Source organism: Canis lupus, chromosome 16, assembly GCF_011100685.1.
Source record: "Canis lupus familiaris isolate Mischka breed German Shepherd chromosome 16, alternate assembly UU_Cfam_GSD_1.0, whole genome shotgun sequence".
In the NCBI taxonomy this organism is placed as follows: Eukaryota; Metazoa; Chordata; class Mammalia; order Carnivora; family Canidae; genus Canis; species Canis lupus.
The window spans coordinates 59,044,064-59,064,632 of NC_049237.1; the positions used below are offsets into that span (position 1 = coordinate 59,044,064).

Below are 20,569 nucleotides of genomic sequence, written 5' to 3' on the forward strand. Positions count from 1 at the left end.
GGGCTCCGCAGGACGCAGTGACTCCTTGAGTCACCGTGTTGTGCCCCCGAGACTCACCTGCCACTGTGTGCCCATTATACTTCAAGAAAAATACCCGCCCCCTACAAAACCCACAAAAAAGAAAATGCAGAACAGGACAAGGACTAAAAAAAACAAAAACAAAAACAAAAACACGTTTACTTATGCTTTTAAAGTGAAATAACAAAATCTACATTTTTCGGGATAGAGGGCTTGCAAGTAATGTGAAATTACGCCGAATGTAAAAAAGCAACTTGAAAGTGGTAGGAGCACATACACGCCAAAATGACATCTCTTATGCAATTAGTGTTAACTATACAAATTAGGACTATATATTGCCTGGTGATATATATACATATATGCACGCAACGACGGTGACAATTATGGAAATGCGAGATGGGGGCGTGTAAATGGGAACATTTCGGAACGGGGAGTGAGAGGAAGAGCTGACAAGTAAGGGGAAAGCAGAGCAGTACGGCTCCATGTGTGAGATTTTAGTTTAGTTTAGTGTTTAAAGATTTTATTTATTTATTCATGCTGCAACACACAGAGAGAGACACCGGCAGAGGGAGAAGCAGGCTCCCCGCGGGGACCCCGATGCAGGACTGGAAGGCCGGGGTCGCCACCTGAGCCAAAGGCAGACGCTCAACCGCTGAGCCCCCCGGGCGTCCCTAAGATTTTATTTTTAAAGAAAGGGCTGAAGCCAGCAGGGCAGCGTGTTACATGGGTGGCGGAGGCCGCAGAGCACCTGCCCCATGCTGTGCTTTGCTCTCTCCTGGAAACATTTCGCAGGAAATGTCCTAGAACTATGCGGCCCGGGTCACACCCCCTGCACGGTGAGATCGGGCTCTCTTTGGATACGTAATATCCCCAAAAGATATTATTGGGATTCCTGTGCTGTTTTCCTTACGTCATTTATTACGATGTTTATCCCCCTGACAATTTTGTGCAATAGGTTGCGGAGGGGAAAGCAGCGGCCAAGGCAGGCGGGAGACCCTGGTTCGGAGGGGTGGGGGGTGGGTAGCCGAGCCCTGGGCCTGCCTGCAGCCCTGCCTCTGCCGCTAAAGGACAGCCTGGAAAGGTCCATAACCCTGGCCGAGGCATACTAAGACCTTCTCGGGGCAGGAGTTTGTGTCATACACCTGCGTCTGTGTGTTGGTACTCAACGCATTTTCAGAAAATAAAATTTAGAGAAACAAACACAACGCAGGGCCAGATGGTCCCGGGCCGAGAGCGTGTCCTGGCGCCGGGGCATCACCTGGGAGCCTGTTTCTCCGGCCCGCGGCACGCTCGCTCCCACCCAGTGGGCATCGCAGATCCACAGCGACACCACTTTGGTTAGCTTAGAGCAAAGCGGTGTCAAACTCACCTCCGGTGTGGGAGCCCGGGAAAGCTTTGAGCCTTAGAAACCAGCTGACACGCTGGAAAGGAAGAGTTTGGTGCTCAGCTCCGTGGTGGGCCCGAGGTCAGGGGCGCTTGCATCATGCTTCCCCGCCACCCCCCCCCACCCCCGGCGGGGCCAGGCCCCGGCAGGCGACCCGCAGGCGAGGGCGGAGGGGGCCACTCGCAGTAAGCCACGGCTGTGCTCTCTCCGCAGCCTGCACTTCATCGTGTTCGACACGGAGACGGCCCACGACATCCTGAAGGTATGGGACGGCCCAGTGGACAGCGACATCCTGCTCAAGGAGTGGAGCGGCTCCCTGCTGCCCGAGGACATCCACAGCACCTTCAGCTCGCTCACCCTGCAGTTCGACAGCGACTTCTTCATCAGCAAGTCGGGCTTCTCCATCCAGTTCTCAAGTAGGTGGCAGCCGTGTGTCCCTGGCCAGAGGGTGGACCCTGGCCATGTCCCGGGTCCTGCCGCGCAGCCTGAGGCAGGCTTCCCAAGTGGGGGCTCAGGAGAAGTGGGCCGGGGCCTAGGATGCGCACCGCGCCGGAGGGAGGGGCCGAGGCGGCGGTGGTCCTCTACCTGGTGCCCTGCACACCTGCACCAGGGTCCCCGGGGCCCCCAGTGTGTGGGACATCTCTGCAGCGGGGCTGCCCAACGGCCGTGATGAGTGTCAGCCCCAACCACCCGGAGGAAGGGCCCTGTGCTGTCCCCCTTCGGGGCCACTCCGGGAGGTTCCCATAGCGCAGTGCCCCCCGCGGGATGGCCCACGGGACCCTGTGTTTGCACACCCGACCTCCTCCCCCCGGGGAGCATCTCCGCCCAGGCCACCCGGCCCATGAGCGGCTCCCTGAGAAGGAGGGAGTGCAGACACCTTGGGGAAGGTGCCCGTGCAGGCCCTTCAGAGGGCGGCTCGCGGGGCTGTCGCACAACCCGGTGCTGCACAGGGTCAGCCGCGCTCGTAGAACAAGTGGAATTTGCACACCAGCACATTCCGACTCAACTACCTCTTGGCAGGTCGCTGGTGGGCCATGTTTAGGATTTACGTAAGAAAATGGGCTTAGCCCAGTTTAATGCTTTCAAAGGTCGCTAATAAAAATGAGATTATTGTCCGCACAATGTTTTCTCTCTGGTTTCACTGTGCTTCCAGCGCAGGAATTTGCAAACATGGGCTAATTTTACTTGCTGGTCTCCAGTAAAAAAAAAAAAAAAAAGGTGAGTTTGTTCCAGCTAACCTGGCTTGGGAGGAAATTCCTTTATTGCAAGACTTTTGCTCTTATCTTTAGAAACGGTGCTGAGTAGATGGTAGACGTGTGATTTACCGTCCTGATTTGGCAAAACAAAAACGCGGGCAACGCTGTGAGGTTGCGTTTGCTTCTCTCTCCTACTCATTCCATACTTTTCTGGCCTCTTTTTCATTTAATGCGTTTTTTTTTTTAACAGCAGGTTTAGGTTCATAGCAAAATTGAAAGGAAGGCACAGAGGTTTCCACGTGCCCCCCAGCCCCCATCAGCACCCCTACCGGGCTGTGCACCTGCTGTGATGGATGGTGGGAGGATCACCGTCACCGAGAGCCCCTAGTTCATGCTGGGGCCCCCCTGGAGGCCTGACATTTGTGGGGTTAGAGAGCGTTTAACGACGGGCGTCCCCACGGTCGTTTCACCGCCTGCACATCCTCTGTGTTCCGACGGCGGGTCCCTCCCTTGTGCCCTCAACCCCTGGCCACTAGAGATCCACTGACCGTCCCCACGGCTTTCCCGGAGTCTCATGGGATCAAACTCATAGTGTGTAGCTTGTCCAGACTGGCCTCTTTTACCCGGTGACACGCATTCAAGTTTCCTCCATGTCTTTTCTCCCCTTTTTAGTGACGGGAAATACTTTGTTTTCTGGGTGGACCCCAGTTTACGTATGCGCTCACCTACGGAAGGGCTCCTTAGCTACTTACAAGGTTTGGCGATTGTGAACAAACCTGCTGTGAATGTTCTTGTGCAGGTCTTTGTGCGGATCTAAGTTTTCAGGTCATTTGGGTAAATACCGGGCAGTGTGATTGCTGGATTGTAGAGTAATAGGATGTTTAGTTTTGTCCCTGGCCTTTTAATTTTTTTTTCCCTTTTTAAAATTCTTGCAGAACCCAGAAACCACTATTTTTCTCTGTTCCTTCATGATTTCCCTCTCTTCAAAAAAACATCTACCCAGTCTGGGTTATTTATTTTTTTTAAGAGGCTCTTTATTAGAGTTATTTAAAAATCATAGACATTTTGATTCTCCTCATATAATTAATAAATTGGTCTTTAGGAAGTGATCAATATGAACATATCCATCCATTAAAGTTCCTACAGAAATGAAACTTGCTTTTTTTTTTTTTTTTTTGGATTCAGTGTTTCAAGTGTTTTGGTTCGAACCATGAGAAATTGTCATTTTTATACATAAAAATGTTTGACAACTGGCAATTTCATATGGTTTGACAAGACCTTTCATGTGAACTTTCCCTCCCCCATTTCCAGCGAATAAGTCTGTGCGTCGGGTTTGCTTTGGGAAATTCCACGTTAGGGGAGAAGTATGCTGTTGACTCTGAGGCTCTTTTATGAGTTGGTTTCTGCAAGGTTGTCTTTAAAACTCTATAAAAAAAGCAAACCAACAAGATATAAAGACTTTTTTTGACAAAATTTAGAAAAAATTTGTCCTGGACTCTGACTTAGGAAACGTGGATTTCTCGCTTGACCTCTAAAGATTGTGACTGACCTTCTATCTCTGTCCTTATTGCTTCGTTTGTGGATTGAGGATATGACACCAATTTCCAAGGGGAAATTCCTTTTTCGAATATCTTCTACCATTTATCGAGCTACTCTCTGACCCTAGAAGGGAATGTGTGTGGACTAGGTCTGCTGTCTGGCTTGGATTCATCCAATGGGGGGCTCGGGCAGAGAGACCCAGGGACCAGAACACCCTGGTTCCCCCGCTGGTGACCCTGGGGTTGACTGTATCCCTCAGTCAAAGCTCACTGCTTTTCTCAAGCCATGTCCACCCATGGTCTTTTCCGGGTTTTTTAGCCAGTTTCCAGGAACCACACTTCCACCTGGGATTGGCCTTCTGAAGAAACGCCCTCAAATAATCCTATTGGGAGTGCACCGTATATTTTGTGTTGGACCCTAAATAACACGATTCTAGAAGTAACACGGACAAGTCTACGAAATAGTCAAGAGTGTGTCCCACTCTCTCAGTTGATAAGTCGAATCCTAAACCTCATTCATCCACGTGACATCATATCCAGCTCAGCCTCAGCACGTTCGGGTGGATGAGGAGCCCGGGGTCAGTCGACCTTGCGGGGCCCCTGCCGGGTTTGGAGCCGGAGCGTATTCTGGGTGGTGAGTGGGAGGGACCGGGCCCTCTCTGCTCCCGGTCGTCACCGGCTCGGTGGGGGTGCCACAGCCACGCGGCCCCATCTCACATGGGCTCCCGTGGGGGCCGTGGGCCGTCTCGCCGACTGGGCATCCAGGCTGCCCCGTGAACCCCGCGGCACAACCCACCACCCTGACACCAGTGGGAGCGGGACCCTGGGGCATGAGCCCCCGTGTCTCCAAGAACTGCATGGAAAGCTGACTCCTACATCTGGAGTGACTGCCTTGTCAGCTTGTCCGGGTCTCGCCCAACTTCAGTGCAGAAGGCTCCGGAAGCCCTCCAGTCGGATGATAAACCCGACGCTGCCGTGGGCCAGGACCCCGTCGGCAGCGCGGGCTGGGACAGCTGGTTACCCCGCCACAGCCCACGGCTAATGTGTCCCCCCCTACCGCCACTGCAGGGCCTTCCCTTCCTCACTGCGGGGCTCCCCCGAGAAAACGGGTTTAAGCTGCAGCCTTTCTAGAGCAAAGGGATGACGAGCCCCCTCACCATCTGCAGAAGAGCCTGTCCCTCCAGACCCACAGGACTTGCTCCTCGTCTGTGAGTGGGAGAAAGGAGAAGTCCATGTATTTGTGTCTGCGATCTGGAGACAGAAAAGAAAAAATAAATAAAATTAAAAAAATTTAAAAAAAAACAAAAATAGAAGAGAAAGAAAAAAGGAAAAAAAGGAAAGAAAAAGAAAAAAAATTGATACCTTGTGTATGTTGGATTGTTTTACCATTCATCAGCCAAGTTAATGTTAAAATTTGAAGTGATAGCGCTGCACTATGATTTCAAAATAAAACCTAAAACAATGGAACTGAAAGGAATATCCCCCTCATGTGACGGGTACCTCAAGTAGGACCGCCGCTGCCAGGCAAGGGGGCCGTTTATTCGATAGTATTAAATTAGTTTTCTTGGTAAACCGTTTTACCTTGATGGTATGCCCGTGATATGCGGATTACGGATTATAGGTACCACTGAATTATTGGAGGGGAAACATTCATTTGGACACTGGTTTTCCTGGAGACATTTGGATCATCAGATTTTTTTTTAATTTTTTTTTTATTTTTTATTTATTTATGACAGAGAGAGAAAGGGAGAGAGGCAGAGACACAGGCAGAGGGAGAGGCAGGCTCCATGCACCAGGAGCCTGACGTGGGATTCGATCCCGGGTCTCCAGGATCCCGCCCTGGGCCAAAGGCAGGCGCCAAAACGCTGCGCCACCCAGGGATCCCGGATCATCAGATTTTAAATGACTTTGAAGCATAAGAATCGGACATCGCTGCTGCTGGGCCTCAGGCACGTAACCCCATACTGAGTTGGAGCTGCTTGATTTTCGACTTGATTTTGTTTTGTCCCTGAAACAGCTTCGTCAACTACTTCAAGCTTCGCTTTCCTTCCGAGTCGCCCCCCGCCCGCGTGCAGTGGCCTCTCTACTGCAGCCTCCTCTGCTGCTTGTCCTCTCCCAGGGTGACATCACGTGCTTCTCCTCCACGAGCATTCACCCCTCAGGTGTTGCGAGCCGTCCTCCCAACTCCTCTCCCCTGAGCGTCCGCGGCCTACCCAGCTCCCTCTGGGCTTCGATGTGGAGATAGGGAGCGGGCAAGCTGGCACGGACACTCACCCACGCTTCTAACCCCGTCTGTTCTCCAGCCCGGCGTCCTCGAAGGCTTTCCCGTCACCGCAGACGTCGGCTCCATTCTGCTAGCTGCTCAGGGCAAAGCCTTTGATGTCATTTTTTACCAGCCCCTTTGTCTCACACCCACATATCATCCAACAACAAATTCAGTAGGGTCCGTAGTCAAAACCCCAATTCCCACCAATTCCCTCAACCTGTCCTGCTAACACCTTGATGGGCATCATCCGGGATGGGGCCGGGTTATCGTGTCTTATGGAACAGCTTCCTATGTCCTGCCCTTGCCCGTGTACTGACTCACCTGAGCGTGGGAAGCGGGATGAGTCTGTCTTGGGGCACCTCATGGGACAACTCGCTCCTGGTCAGAACCCTCCACTGTCTTCCCATCTCAGACTCTTCCTATTGCCGAAGTAAAGGCTCTCAAGTCTTCTATGCAAACTCGCCCTAATCCCCATTTTCAACGTCGCCCACAGTCACTGCCCCCTCCCGTCAAGCCCGTTGTAACTTGCCCTTCAGCGGGACACGACCCCTCCATCTGCCCCACACGTACGGCGTGTGCTTATTTTACAGACCTACATGCACGTCCTTCCCTCCCCGCTGCTTACTAAGGCCCAGTATTGCCACGTCACCTTTTAAGGTCCCTTCAGCGGGAAGAACCATTTGTCATTTAACCATCCATCCGTGACAGCGCCTGTCCCGTGGCGTGTGAGCGCTCTATTTGCAGCTACCAGGCTAAGTTCTTTTTTTTTTTTTTTTAGGCTAAGTTCTTGGAGGGCAGACTGTATTCGTGTTTCTGCAACATGATATATAATTGGTGGCTAAAAAGTATTTGCTAATTGAATATGCTTGGAAATACTAGGATGGTTCTGATCGCATGGCGAGCACCGCGGGCCGTCTACGGAAAATGATGCCTCTGGCATTAACGCTAGCTTCATTCAGAACCTCTAATAGAAGATTTTAGTAGTAAATATTTAAATGCCAATTTTAATACCAAGATTCTTTCACCTCTGGGTGTGTTTTTATCCAACGTTGACAGATGAGATAAGTTACCTGTATATGATGTCTACCGTCAGTTTAGTGGCCCTTATGGGCTGTGTTTTGACTGGTCAAGAACACATTATACAGATTCAGTACGAGTCACGCATCTCTGTTGACCATTTATGTCTTATAATTATTTATACATTCATTTAGCCCCGATTATTTAATATCTTGATACCGTTTGGAAACCACACAGGGCATTTTTGTTTTATAAAGCTCAATATCCATTTTTTAAAAATGAACAGCGTTTAATCTGTCATTTGATGAATTTGGTTATTTCATTAAAACGCGATCATTTGTTTTTTTTCCCCTGCTCTAAAATAATCTTGGACCGGGAGCCGCTGTTTGCCGGAAATTACACATACGTTCCATCCTGTATGGAAACAGTAATTGCTCGTTCTCCGCTCCGCAGGCCTGCGTGTGTTTAATGGCTACTGACGGAGTAGGGGAGGTAGCCCACGCTTCCCGACGTGTGTGTTGACTTCGCTTTACCGTAAGACCAGCTTTTCTGCGCTAGGAAATGAGCTGTCGATGCTCACAAGATACGCAAACCCCATTAAAGCCCCATTGTCCTGCCAGCTCGGCACAGCATGTAAAACATGCGAACGCGCACTGACTAGTGCAATTATGCTAATTGTAATCAGCCCAACACTTTTCATTAAGACTTAATTACCATTTAATCATGCATAAAATGCAAGAAAATGGAGTTCAGCACACAAAACTGACCTTTTACTCCGGGGGTTAAATCAACTTCCGCTGAGCCTGCAGTGGCCCCGACTCTCGGCTCTTCCTTCTTAGGGAAAACAGCTCTACAGCGTCCTCGCATCTCAGATTTGGTGACATTGATTTCTTGGTGAATCTCAGCTGTAATTTAGTGGCTACACGACATCTCTTCCTAATTTGCTTTATCGAAAGATAATTTAATAGGTACAGTTTTATGCTTAGGAAAAAAAAAAAAACATTTGTTGTTTATGGTGGGACAGGCCATTGGAGCTGCCAGGTGCCGACCAGACTGGGCGCGTTTTAGGGGACAGACCAGCCGCAAACGCTGGGTTCAGGAGGCAGGCTTCTGTGGGGGCAGGTGGTGAGAACCACTGATCCCTCTGCTCGCCCGGGACTTTCCCCCGGGACTGATGGGGCCCTGCCCACCGGTTCCTATGTTGGCTGCACACACGCGTGGCCTGGGAACAGCTCCGGCCCAAAGGGCTTTATTGAGCTTCGATTGCCGGCACCCAGCTCGTGGCCGAGGCACGAAGCATAGGTCCTGAATCGATTGAGCGTAAAATGCCACTTTAGCCGAGGCTCTAAAATCCTGCATTTTGTGGAAAGCTGAGATTTAAGCCATGATTAGTTTTGTCTGACACCTACGTGTGTGAGACACCTAGAAGGAGAGAAACAGGACACGTAGATGACACATTTCCTGTTTGTGAGAATATATCTTTTTTTTTCCTCCAGTTTTATTGAAATATAATATAGTCGTGTATAAGTTTAGGGTATAGAACTGGCGATTTGATGATGTTTATATTTTGCAAGGCGATCAACGTCTTCGCTCTCGGTAACACCCGCATCACATCACATAATCACCGTTTCTATACAGTGGTGAGAACACGTGCCACCTACTCTGAGCACCTTTCAGGCGTGCGATATGGTAGTTCGCACTATGATCCCGTGCACTAGGTTCCTGGAATCCGTTTGTTTCGTAACTGGAAGTAGGTACAACTCGACCAACATCTCCCCGTTTCCCGCAATCTCCAGCCGTGGAAACTGCCTTCCTACTCTCTGATTCTGTTGATTTGTATTTCTTAGAGTCCATATCTCACTTATTCCTTAGAATTTAAGGAAAGGGAAGGGAAGTTTTAAGGAAAGGGAAATGCTCCCAAATTTAATAGACTGAATTATCACAATCTATTCCTTGGATGAGATATGCATTTTTTGTCTTTGTCTAACGTATCTTCCTTAACACAATGCCCTCAAGGCCATCTATGTTGTCACAAATGGCAGAATCTTCTTCTTTTTTGAGACGGAATAATATCCCGTTGTATCCATATAGATACAGACAGATGTAGAGATCGATGCATACCATGGGCTTGCATCCTCTTTATCCATCCGTCCATTGCTGGGCACGCAGGCTGTTTCCATACCCTGGCTACTGTGAGCAACACTGCGATGGACATGGGGGTGAAGATATTTATTCAGGATCCTGTTTTAATTTTCTTTGGATTAATAGTCTGTAGTGAGATTGCCGGGTCATATCATAACTCTACTTTTTAATTTTTTTTGAGGAACTTCCTTACTGTTCCCCACAGTGGCTGCACCAATTTATATTCCCACCCACAGTGCACAATGGTTCCATTTTCTTGAGGATGTCTCTTTGATGCTTGATAAAAAAAAAGAGGATATCAACGTTTTTCTATAGAACTACCAGCTGGAATACCACCTATAACTGCCTTTCTGCTAATATAAATCCTGCCCGTGCCCGAAGCTCATTGATCAGGCCTCAGGCAGCAGTCACAGCATGCCAGCCCTTCCCTAAGACTTTTCAACATAAAATTGTCCACGGATCTCAAACTCTGATTCAACACATGCTATATTAGGCAGACTTGTGCAACCTTGTTTTAAGGAAAGGGAAATGCTCCCAAATTTAATAGACTGAATCATCACAATGTCTTTAAAAACATGTCATTCAAAAATAAGTGGAGTCAGTAATAATAGCACCGAAAATGCAAATCGCCTGGGACAATAAACATGGAGTTTAACCGTCTACGTGCGCTCTGCCCAGGGCGAGGGCTACCCTTGGCCTCATGATGTGTGTGACACCACAACTGCAGTAACGTGGCGGTAAGGAATTTAACTACTTACTTATTCACTCATGGATGTGTGGCATTTATTCACCAACAAATATCTGACCCCTGCCTGGTACGTCTCTGCTGCCGTGCCGGTACTGAAGACCCAGCGTGGCGAAGGCAGAGATCACCGCAGTCACCGAGAGCGACAGGGGGAAAGGCATCAGACAGCCAACGTCCACAGAGTGTCCGCTTACAGCAGCGCTGGAACCACGCATGCCCTTCAACGGCGATGCCCTGTGTCTGTCTGGGCCTGCGGATCCTAACCGCGCCCTTCCCCTCCCAAGGATGAGCGTTCCAGCCCTGGGACTCCCAGGCCCGTCTTCAACCCTTTGGTCTTCTCCACTTCACCCCCCGAACCCCTCCCGAGATGTGCACTGTCCATGCTTCCCCTAAAACGCTTGAAAAGTTAAGTTCGAACATGTCTGTCTTCCACTCGCTGGTCTTTCCCATCCCCTGCGTCGCACTCCCCCGCCGCCCCGTTCACCTCATTTCTTCGCCTTTACTGGGGCCTGGAGGCTGTTGCTTTCTCCACCTTAGGCCTTCCTCTTACCTCACGACTCCTCTTCTCTATCCCAGCAATGCCTTCCGTAGAACCGCGCCCCTTACGCTACGCTGCACCCCCTTCTCTTATGGGCTTCCTGCCATTGTCACCTGCCCCGGGTGTCACCTGCCTCATTCTCATGCTGGCTGGGAGGGCCCCTGACAAGAGCCACAGAAGCCACCGGCGTCGTCCACTGTGAACATTGGCCACCCCCTCCCCAGGGCTCAATTTACTTGTGTGGTGAGCTCTTATCCCCACTCGCCTTATCATTTTCCACTCATCACCACTTTCCCCAAGTCATCGAAGCTGTCATAGCCTCTGTCACTTAGCAGGTGACCTCCGGTCACACCTCAGCAAGACCAAGGATGGTCTTCCACTTCCGTCCAACCACATCCAGATCAGTGGGGATGGGTGTCTCCTCCCTCCTGTTCCCCAGACGAGCGGCCCCTTCCCCAGAGCCGGGCTCCTCCTAACCTCGCAGCTGCTGCAGGGACTGTGCTCCGCGTGCGGGCCTTTCTCTTTCCTTGTTTTCATGCTTCGCTCTCCCTACGCCTTACCCTGAGTCTGTAGATACTCAAATCTCATAGTACACACCTAGGACTGCCGTCTTCCACTTTTGGGGTTCGCCTTGTGTCTCTCCCCCCACTAGACCCCTGGTCCATCACCACAGCCAGTCTCGGGGGATCAGCATGGGGCCCTCATCACAGAGGCCACCCAGCAGCCAGGTCTCCTCTGGCACCAGATTCTGGTCCAAGGGGCCATCCGGAGCAGGCGATTGTGCTGAACTTGTATTTGAGAAGAGTCGCCTGGGCAGAGAGCAGATCTGGTCAAGCTGAGCACCTGCTTGAAGCTGCTCTAGTTTCTTGCTCCCGTGGGAGTATGAGCCGAGCTGTGGCGTATGACCTTGGGGCTGCCATCCAGCCACCATCCAGCCTCTGTCCAGCCTCCATCTAGTCGCCATCCAGCCTCCGTCCAGCCTCCGTCCAGCCTCCGTCCAGCCTCCGTCCAACCACCGTCCAGCCTCCTTCCAACCACCATCCAGCCTCCATCCAACCTCCATCCAGTCGCCATCCAGCCTCCGTCCAGCCTCCGTCCCCCTCTCCATGCTCGCTCACTGCGTCCTCACCTGCGCTCCTCCACAGGCTTTCCTCTTGTGTTGACACCTTCACCCGGCCCCCCCCGGCTGAGACTGCACCCCCGCCCCCGCCCCCGCCGTCCTCCCTTTACAAGTTGCAGCGAACACCAACCCCTTGTAGGAGATTCTCTGAATCCGAAGAATAAATAAGAACCCATTTTATATGATTTTTATACTTCTCCATCGTAATACTCACCGTAAATTACTTTTATAACCTTATTACGTATTTACATATAAATTACATATGTATGACGTAAGCTTAATAAGACTGATTCGGACCGTGACAAACTGCATGGTCTCAAATGTACGCACACACGCGGCACACATACATACCACGTGAACGCACACGCACGCACACACATTTGCCTGATTTTTAGAATAAGCGACGCAGAGGCGGGGTTTTCCGTGCACGAGGACGTGCGACCAGGGGCTTGGCCACATCCTTAGTGATGTGAACGTGAGCATGTAACTCAAGCTCCTTAGCAATAATTTCCATGGTAATTAGGCTAAATTGGGACATAATCCCGTGCCTACCACGGCACAGTTTTGATGCAGACAATACCCAACGGTACAGAAAATGAAAGCACTTTGACTTATCAGTTTTCTCCAAACATAAAGAATTGCCATTATGTATTCTCAGTTCTAGAAATAGACTCAGGGGAAGCGTTACGTGATCAATGGTGTAGTCTGCAGCTCTCAAATTAGGTTTTCCCCTCCCTTTGGCCTCCTGCTTCACACCACTCGATCCAGACTGACGGTAGGAAGATTCTCCTGACTCGTGCTTGGCAAGAAAGCATTCAGATACTGGAGTTTTGACCTCAAAACAGGAAAAGAGTTTAAAGAAATAAATATCGCTTTATCAAGCTAATGATAAGATGTCAGTTCTTCGCAGTGCTGCCACCAGCAGAGGGTTCTATAACGTATTCAGATTATTAACCATGCCTTTGAAATCAATGCATAATAGGCAAATTTGCAAAAATTTGATGAAAAACTTGATGGTAATGGTTTCCTCTCCTCCGATCTGTTCTTTGTCAATACACAGATTTAATTGTATTTTATTTTATTGTTTTATTAGAGAGCAGATGATCAGTTCAATCATCATTACTTGTGTGGGAAGATGTTTAGAAAAGGCTCCCTGAAGGGTGAGGGTTGACTTTTTTATTTTGATTTTGACTTCAGATACAAAGAAATTAAAGTTGCTGTGGTTCACAGAGTGAGGGATCCTTCGGAGTCATGAGGATGCAAAACGCAGCCAGGATTTTTTGGGACATTCAAAATTAAACTACTAGTGTTACTATCAGACGTAAGGTGTTTTCAAAACGACTTTAACTGGATTAGTATTTTTTAAACCTCAAAGGATAATTGTACTTGCTGTCATAAGTTTCTGTATTTTACGTGATGGAAGAAAAAGTGCTAATTAGTGTAATTGTCTCAGACACTGCACAGTCCCTGACTCAAGAAGTTTGCTTGCTTCACCCTGCAGTCCTGGGAACATGATTAGGACAAGGGAGTCAAGTATTATTGTGAACACTATTAATCTTTTATATTTTTAGGGTTTTTTTAGATTATTTATTCATGAGAGACACACAGAGAGAGGCAGAGACACAGGCAGAGGGAGAGGCAGCCTCCATTCAGGGAGCCCGATGGGGACTCGATCCCGGGACCTGGGGTCACGCCCTGAGCCAAAGGCAGACGCTCAACCACTGAGCCACCCAGTGGTCCCTTAACCAAGTTAGTATAAAACAAATACCCAATATTATAAAATACCAATAGGAGAATCAGAATCCAAATGTAAGACCGGACTAAGCAGGGGGGAAAAAAGCAAGGGAGTGACACCTGAATTAAAAAATGGAAATCTGTGGGGTGGGGGATCCATTGTGTCATTTAATAGTTGCCGTATCAATACCATTTCTTAAACTATTATATTTTCATTTAACCAGCATGAAACATTTTTATGGGGTTCAGACGGGGTTTGGCTGTAATGAAATACACATTCCTCTGTGCGAAAGCAAAGCTGTCGACTCATCTCTGTAGCATATTAGGTTCTTTTAATCGTAGGATCCCTGTGTACTCGTGTTCAGTGGGTAGAGCTGTGACATATTTTCATAGCTATTTAGCACGTTTGAAGCATAAAGATCATAAGGCAAAGTTTCCACTTTGGAAATATTGTGACACGGGACACTCGAGCGGCAGATCCAGGGGTATTTAGTGTTTCCTTACAATGTCACTCGCTCTGTCGACACATCTGTTTCGGCACCTGTGCTTCCACCGGCAGCCTGCAGTCTACACGCTTTCGGAGGCTTTAACGCGTCTGTCCGAGGAGCCCTCGCCCTTTGATCCGTTCTTCTTGGCTCCTGGCTCATAGTGAGAGGGCTCGTGGAGCCTCCTGGGGGAGTAGTAACTGTGTTCAGTTATATAGTATATATATTTTTTTTTCCAAAAGAAAATATATATATTTTTTTTTTCCAAAAGAAATTGTCATTGTCCCCAGGAAAGGGCAAAGATGACACAGGGTCCATCTTCGCATTGGCCAATATTTACCCTCCGAATTTACCATCGGGAAACCCAGACTGTCTCTGTCATGAAGAAACATTCAGAAATACGTGATTTTTGTGACTGGATAAAAATTTTAATCCCTTTCACTATGAAATGAAATGTGCATATACACATAATTTATATAATACAAATATTTTTATACGTGAAGCGGCTTATATGCACTGTATGCGATTCAAATGAATGCTAAAATTTATAAATATGTATATGTATAACTTTTATATTTTTTACATTAGAATTTTTCTTTAGAAGTCATTAAAAATCCACATGCACCTATAAGAATTAAAACAGAGAGATCCCATGGGGCCCTCACAGAGTTTCCCTCAATAACAACAGCTTGCAAAGCAAGAGTGCATGTCACGGCCGGGGCATTGGCATCGACACGGTCAACATACGGACCCTTCATCACCAAAGACACCAAATACCCACACCCACGGCCCTCCTGCACCCACACCTTCCTAAACCCCACAACCATTAACCCATTCTTTATTGCCATTAGCTTTGTAATTTCAAGAATGTTCTATGCAAGGGGTCACGGAGTAGGTCGTCCCTTGAGATGGGCTCCTCACTCAGCCTAGCCGCGGGAGACTCGACCTGCTTGCTGCCTGTATCCACAGCGTATTCCTTTATACTGCTGAATAGTACTCCGCGGAAGGGCTGTACTGGCGTGCTCCATCACCACCACCCCTGTTGAAGGATGGCTGGGTTATTTCTGGTTTGGGACTATCACGAGTGCAGCTGCTATAAACATCCGTGTACACGTTTTGGTGTGAACATAACTTCTCACTTCTTGGGGATAAATGCCCAGAACTCTAATTTCTGGGTCGAATGGCAATCGAACATTTAGATTTTAGCGGCCAGATCATTTTCCAGAGTAGCTGAACCATTTTGTTTCCACCAACGATGCATAAATGATTCGGCTTCTCTGCGTCCTCACTCACCAGCGTTTATGTCGTGCGTGTGTATACGCGTGAGCATAGTGATGTATCCTATAGCTGGCTGCCCTCGTAGGGGTCGTGCGGTTTCCCGAGGGCTAGTGATTGTGAACGTCTTCCTACGTGCCTATCTACCATCTGTGTATTCTCTTCAGTGAAATGTTTATGCCTTTTGCCCTTTTTAGTTGGGTTATTTCTTTTTTCCATCTTGTGCATCCTTTATGCATTTTACATACTAGTCCTTTGTCTGATATATGGCTTTCAGACTTTTCCTCCCAGTGCATAGCTTGTCTTTTCAGCCTCTTAACAAAATCTTTCATAGAGAAGAGGGTTTAATACGAAGATGTCTAATTCATCAAAATGTGCTTGTATGGGTCAGACTTTTGTTTTCATGTCTAACTAAGGACTCCTTGCCCTGCCCTAACTCCTGAACATTTTTCTAAAAGTTTTAGAATTTGGGGGATCCCTGGGTGGCGCAGCGGTTTGGCGCCTGCCTTTGGCCCAGGGCGCGATCCTGGAGACCCGGGATCGAATCCCACATCGGGCTCCCGGTGCGTGGAGCCTGCTTCTCCCTCTGCCTGTGTCTCTGCCTCTCTCTCTCTCTCTGTGACTATCATAAATGAATAAAAATAAAAAAAAAATTAAAAAAAAGTTTTAGAATTTTGCTTTTTGTATGGAAAGCTGTGATCGGTTGTAAAATAATTTTCATATCAGGTGTGAGACTTAGGTCGAGATCGTCCCCCCCCTTTTTTTTCCACTCTTGTGTATTGCTCCAGCATCACATGCCGCTTTTGAAATCCAGAGAAAGATAGATTCCTTTCTTCCCCTATGTGCTTGAGTGATCATCAGCTCTCGGAAGACTTGGTGTCTCCAATTATTGAAGGACTTGGACATTTTCAGAAATGAAAGGAAGTATGTTGAGACTTAATCAGGTGGCGCTTTGTGGAATTCAGACCCACTTTCTTTAATTTAGAGCCCAGGCTTGAGTGGACGCACCCCGATGGATGGATGAGTCAAGGTTTCTCCTTCTGTGTATTTTCTAAGCTTTTTTCAGCCACTTAGGCACTACTGCACATGGAACAGAATTCTGACTGCTGGTTAGTGTTTATCCTATGAAACAGAGTCTGTGACCCTTAAGAAGACGTCCTTACTCATGACTAGGATCTAACCTAGAAGGGAAATTTTCAGAAAAATGACGACCTTATCCTGTGCATAAAGAATTTGATTCATAAAGAATTTAAATCAGTTTTCTTAACTCAAGAACATGAGGATTAAAGAGATAAAGCTTCTTAAACTTTAAATTATCAATATAAGGGTAAGGAAAAGGCCATATGAGTGGGCAGAGTTAACACACGACTGTTGTCTGTACCAGGGGCCAGCAAACATTCTCTGGAAAGAGGGAGATGGCAAGTGTCTCAGACTCTGCAGGTCACAGCTAGTCGATGCTGCAGTAATCCCAGCCCCGCGGTTGTGATGCGGAGGGAGCCATAGACGGTGCATAATGGGGCGGTCATGGCTGTGTTCCCATAAAATCATATTCACGGACACTTGAATTTCATGAACGCAATTTGAATTTCGCGTATCACGAAATAGTATCTTTCTTTTGATATTTTTCAACCATTTAAAGGGGGTAAAAACCGCCCTTAGCTTGCCAGCCCTACCGGAACAGGTGTTGGGCCAGATTTGGACCTCGGGCCGTCATTTATCAACTCTGGTGGGGGGGCCGTTAAAAGCAAGCTCGATCAGTCAATTAATATTTGCATCAGGCTCACCAGTTCCATAGATTGGGGGGCGAGCTAGGAACACCAGCCTCTCATCTAGTACACATTAAAGTTGCAAGTAGGATGTTACGACGTCCAAGGAAGACATCATAACAAAAAAAGACAAGTTTAGTTTGATTGATCGCTGTGATTGGTTTGTAAACTCATCGAAAAGTAAATAACCTCTTGCAGACAAAGCGAATCTAATACTATAATCCTGAGAAGTCTAATCCTAAATTCATCCAAAGTATATATAATGTTGTTTATTAATTCATTAGCTCAACCAACCAACGGGGCGGCGTTACTGAGTGTAACATGCCAGGAACTGTTCTAACAGTTGAGGGTGACGAAGAGGATGAAACCAGCGCCCGTTGTTTGGCAGCCGCCCCGTATTCCTCCTCTCAGAGACGCCGGTTTCCTTGAGCATCCCCTGTCCCTGGGCGCAGCCGTCAGTGATTTGTACGTGACTTTCGAGCGGGGGTGCGAGGGCTGCTGGGGACACCCTGGCGTCTGCCTGCCGCCCTCCTCCTCGCCCCTGTCCTGTGTGCATCCACCCTGACCCCTCCAGGGGCCTGTCTCTAAGCCCTGTCGGGAGTCAGACGCCCCCCGCGCCCCCTCGTGCCTCCTGACTGGCCTCCCTGGGCGCCCGCCCTCCGCCCTCCGTCCTGGGCGCAGCACCCACACTTACACAGTCAGCTGCGTGTCCCACTGCTGTGCTCAGAGCCCTGCAGGGATGCAAATCGGGCCCCGCGGGCCTGACCTGCCAGAGTTCTCTCCCCCCACATTGCTTCTGGCCCCTTCCTGCCTCGGCCCCATCCCACCCCCATCCCCATGCTACCCTGGGAAGGTGCTCAGCCCACTTGGCTTCAGGGTCTTTGGAGGCCTTAGGTGCCTGCGTGAACAACCCCCTCACCATGGCTCCGACGGCAGCGTCTCGGGACCTTCCGACCTCCCTAGCTGGCAGCAGGGAGCCCCCCTCCCTCCCCTGCTCTTCACCTGCCCCCCCTTGTCCTGGTGACCCAGCAGATTGCAATGGCTTCTCTTCCTGTCGCCTCCCCGCACCAGGGCCTGAGCTCACACGGGGAAGGGTCCCAACCAGCCTCCCGACTGATGTGGCCCAAGTGTCCAGAACGTTACCTGACACCCAGCAGGCGCTGGGTAAGGACGCTGAACGCGGGCACACACGACCGGGTGCAAACACACCCCCACCTCAATCGTTGTGTTTTGTTCTGTTTTCTCTTTGCAATTTACTGAGTAGGAACAAATGCAAACATGTTCTTACTTTAACCTGCTATTTTTAGGTTAAGTGAGAACCTAAAGTAAGAAATTCACTTGTGAATCCTTTGGCTGAGATCTGAACAATCTTTACCATAACCGAACATTCTTGCATGGGAAAAAAACAACAAAAAAATAAAAATCCCGTCCATGTGGACGTCACCACATGAAAAGATGCCTTCGACTAAATACCACCGAAGGCTGTCCTTTCTCCAAGGGCGCGTCTCATGGCACAGACGCGGACGCGCTGCTCGGGGAGCGCATGGTCGAGCTCCTCGGGTGTTCACGTTCAGGGCACCAAGTCTGGGGATGAGGGTCACCCTGGAGAGCGCGACCCCGCGGTGTCCCCGGCTCCTCGGGTGTAGGCCTGAGTGAAAAGGGCGAGATTAAAGCTCTATTCAGTAGATGAGCGAAGGGTCAAAACCGAAGTCCTCTTACCCACGAAGGAGGCAGGCTAATCTGGAATCATCGTCAAGAGGTAGAAAATGAGCGACTGTCGCCCAGGAGGGCTACAGATCTAACACGCGGGGCAGTGTTGGCACAGTGCTATCATTGCCCCCGATTAATTGTTTTTTACGTAAAAACTTGTGCTTTGCCATCTGTAGTTTTTTGCAATGTGATAAGGTTTTTCTCAATGTGGCAGCTTGTAGAGTCAACTGTGTTTTTGTATGTATTCTTTGGTTAGTTTTTAATGTGGCTCATAAAAAATAATAATTTTGCGCTTTGTATTTATCACACGTTTCTCACTCAGCTCTACACAAGGATTTTTGCCGCCTTTGTAAACATTTCATGGAAACCCAGCTCCATTAGCCATTTCTAAAAATTAATGTCATGAAATGGAAAACTAAATTTCTGATTATGAGGTCCAGATCAGGAAATAATTTAGGTTTTATAAATATGAAAATAAACCCCCATCTCCTCCTTTTTGGGGGGTTTCCATCATAAATGACTATTATTTTTATTTTTAAAAAAGATTTTATTTTTTTCATTATTTATTTATTTATTCATTTATTCATTCATTTTATTCATTTATTATTATATATAGAGAGAGAGGCAGAGACACGGGCAGAGGGAGAAGCAGGCTCCATGCAGGGAGCCCAACGTGGGATTCAATCCCAAACCCTGGGATCAGGCCCTGGGTCAAAAGCAGATGCTCAACTGCTGAGCCACCCAGGTGCCCCATGACTCTAATTTTTAATTATTATTATTTTTTTAAGATTTTATTTATTTATTCATGACAGACACAGAGAGAGAGAGAGAGGCAGAGACACAGGCAGAGGGAGAAGCAGGCTCCATGCAGGGAGCCTGACGTAGGACTCGATCCCGGGACTCTAAGATCACGCCCTGGGCCAAAGGCAGGCGCTAAACTGCTGAGCCACCCAGGGATCCCCTATTATTTTTAATTAAATCCAACTTTACACTACATATTTCAATCCAGGTTTACGTTCTATGTAACATATGTGTAAAACTGTTAGCTTATTGTTGGAGAATTGATTATTTAACTTCCTGTTCTGTTTATCTCACAGATAATTCACCTTTATTCTGAAACATAACCTTATGTCATATCACGTTCATGCTTGTAATAGTCACAGTTTATCAAATACACAGTAGGGGCCAGGCCTCAGGCCAGTGCTGTCGATACTTCCTTCAGCCAGGACCTACGAGTGCCTACTGTGTGTAGGGCAGTGTGCTGAGTGCTTGACCTACCAAGGAGCAAGACCAATAGGGCTCTTGTCTCATGAAATGCACCATCCGGTGAAGGTAAAATCAGACCAATAATGGGTGACCACGAGACAGGTCCCTCCTCTGCCTGGACGGCCGGGAGCATTTGCTCGGAAGGGCTTCTACTCTACAGCTGAAGGAATCAAGGAAAGATTTCTGGAAAAATGATATTTAAGCTAAGATTGGGGAGCACCTGGGTGGCTCAGTGGTTGAGCCAGGCTCACGGGTGGCCACGCGGCCACAGCCTTGGTGGCCACGCCGTCGGCCCCGGGCAGCCCGCTTGGTGCAGAGGCGGGGAGTCGTCAGGGTGGCCGGCCTTGCAGAGGGAGAAGTGGGCACCTG

The 20,569-nt window shown here is 48.7% G+C and overlaps 1 protein-coding gene across 1 annotated transcript in view; it reads left to right on the forward strand.

Annotated features, from left to right (window-relative positions):
* The window catches only part of CSMD1 (CUB and Sushi multiple domains 1), a 1,850,581-nt gene that overhangs the window by 1,570,344 nt on the left and 259,668 nt on the right, over positions 1–20,569 (forward strand). The window contains exon 30 of the mRNA XM_038560546.1: positions 1,616–1,818. Within this exon, the coding sequence (XP_038416474.1) occupies positions 1,616–1,818 (203 nt within the window). The remainder of the gene's footprint in view (positions 1–1,615; positions 1,819–20,569) is intronic.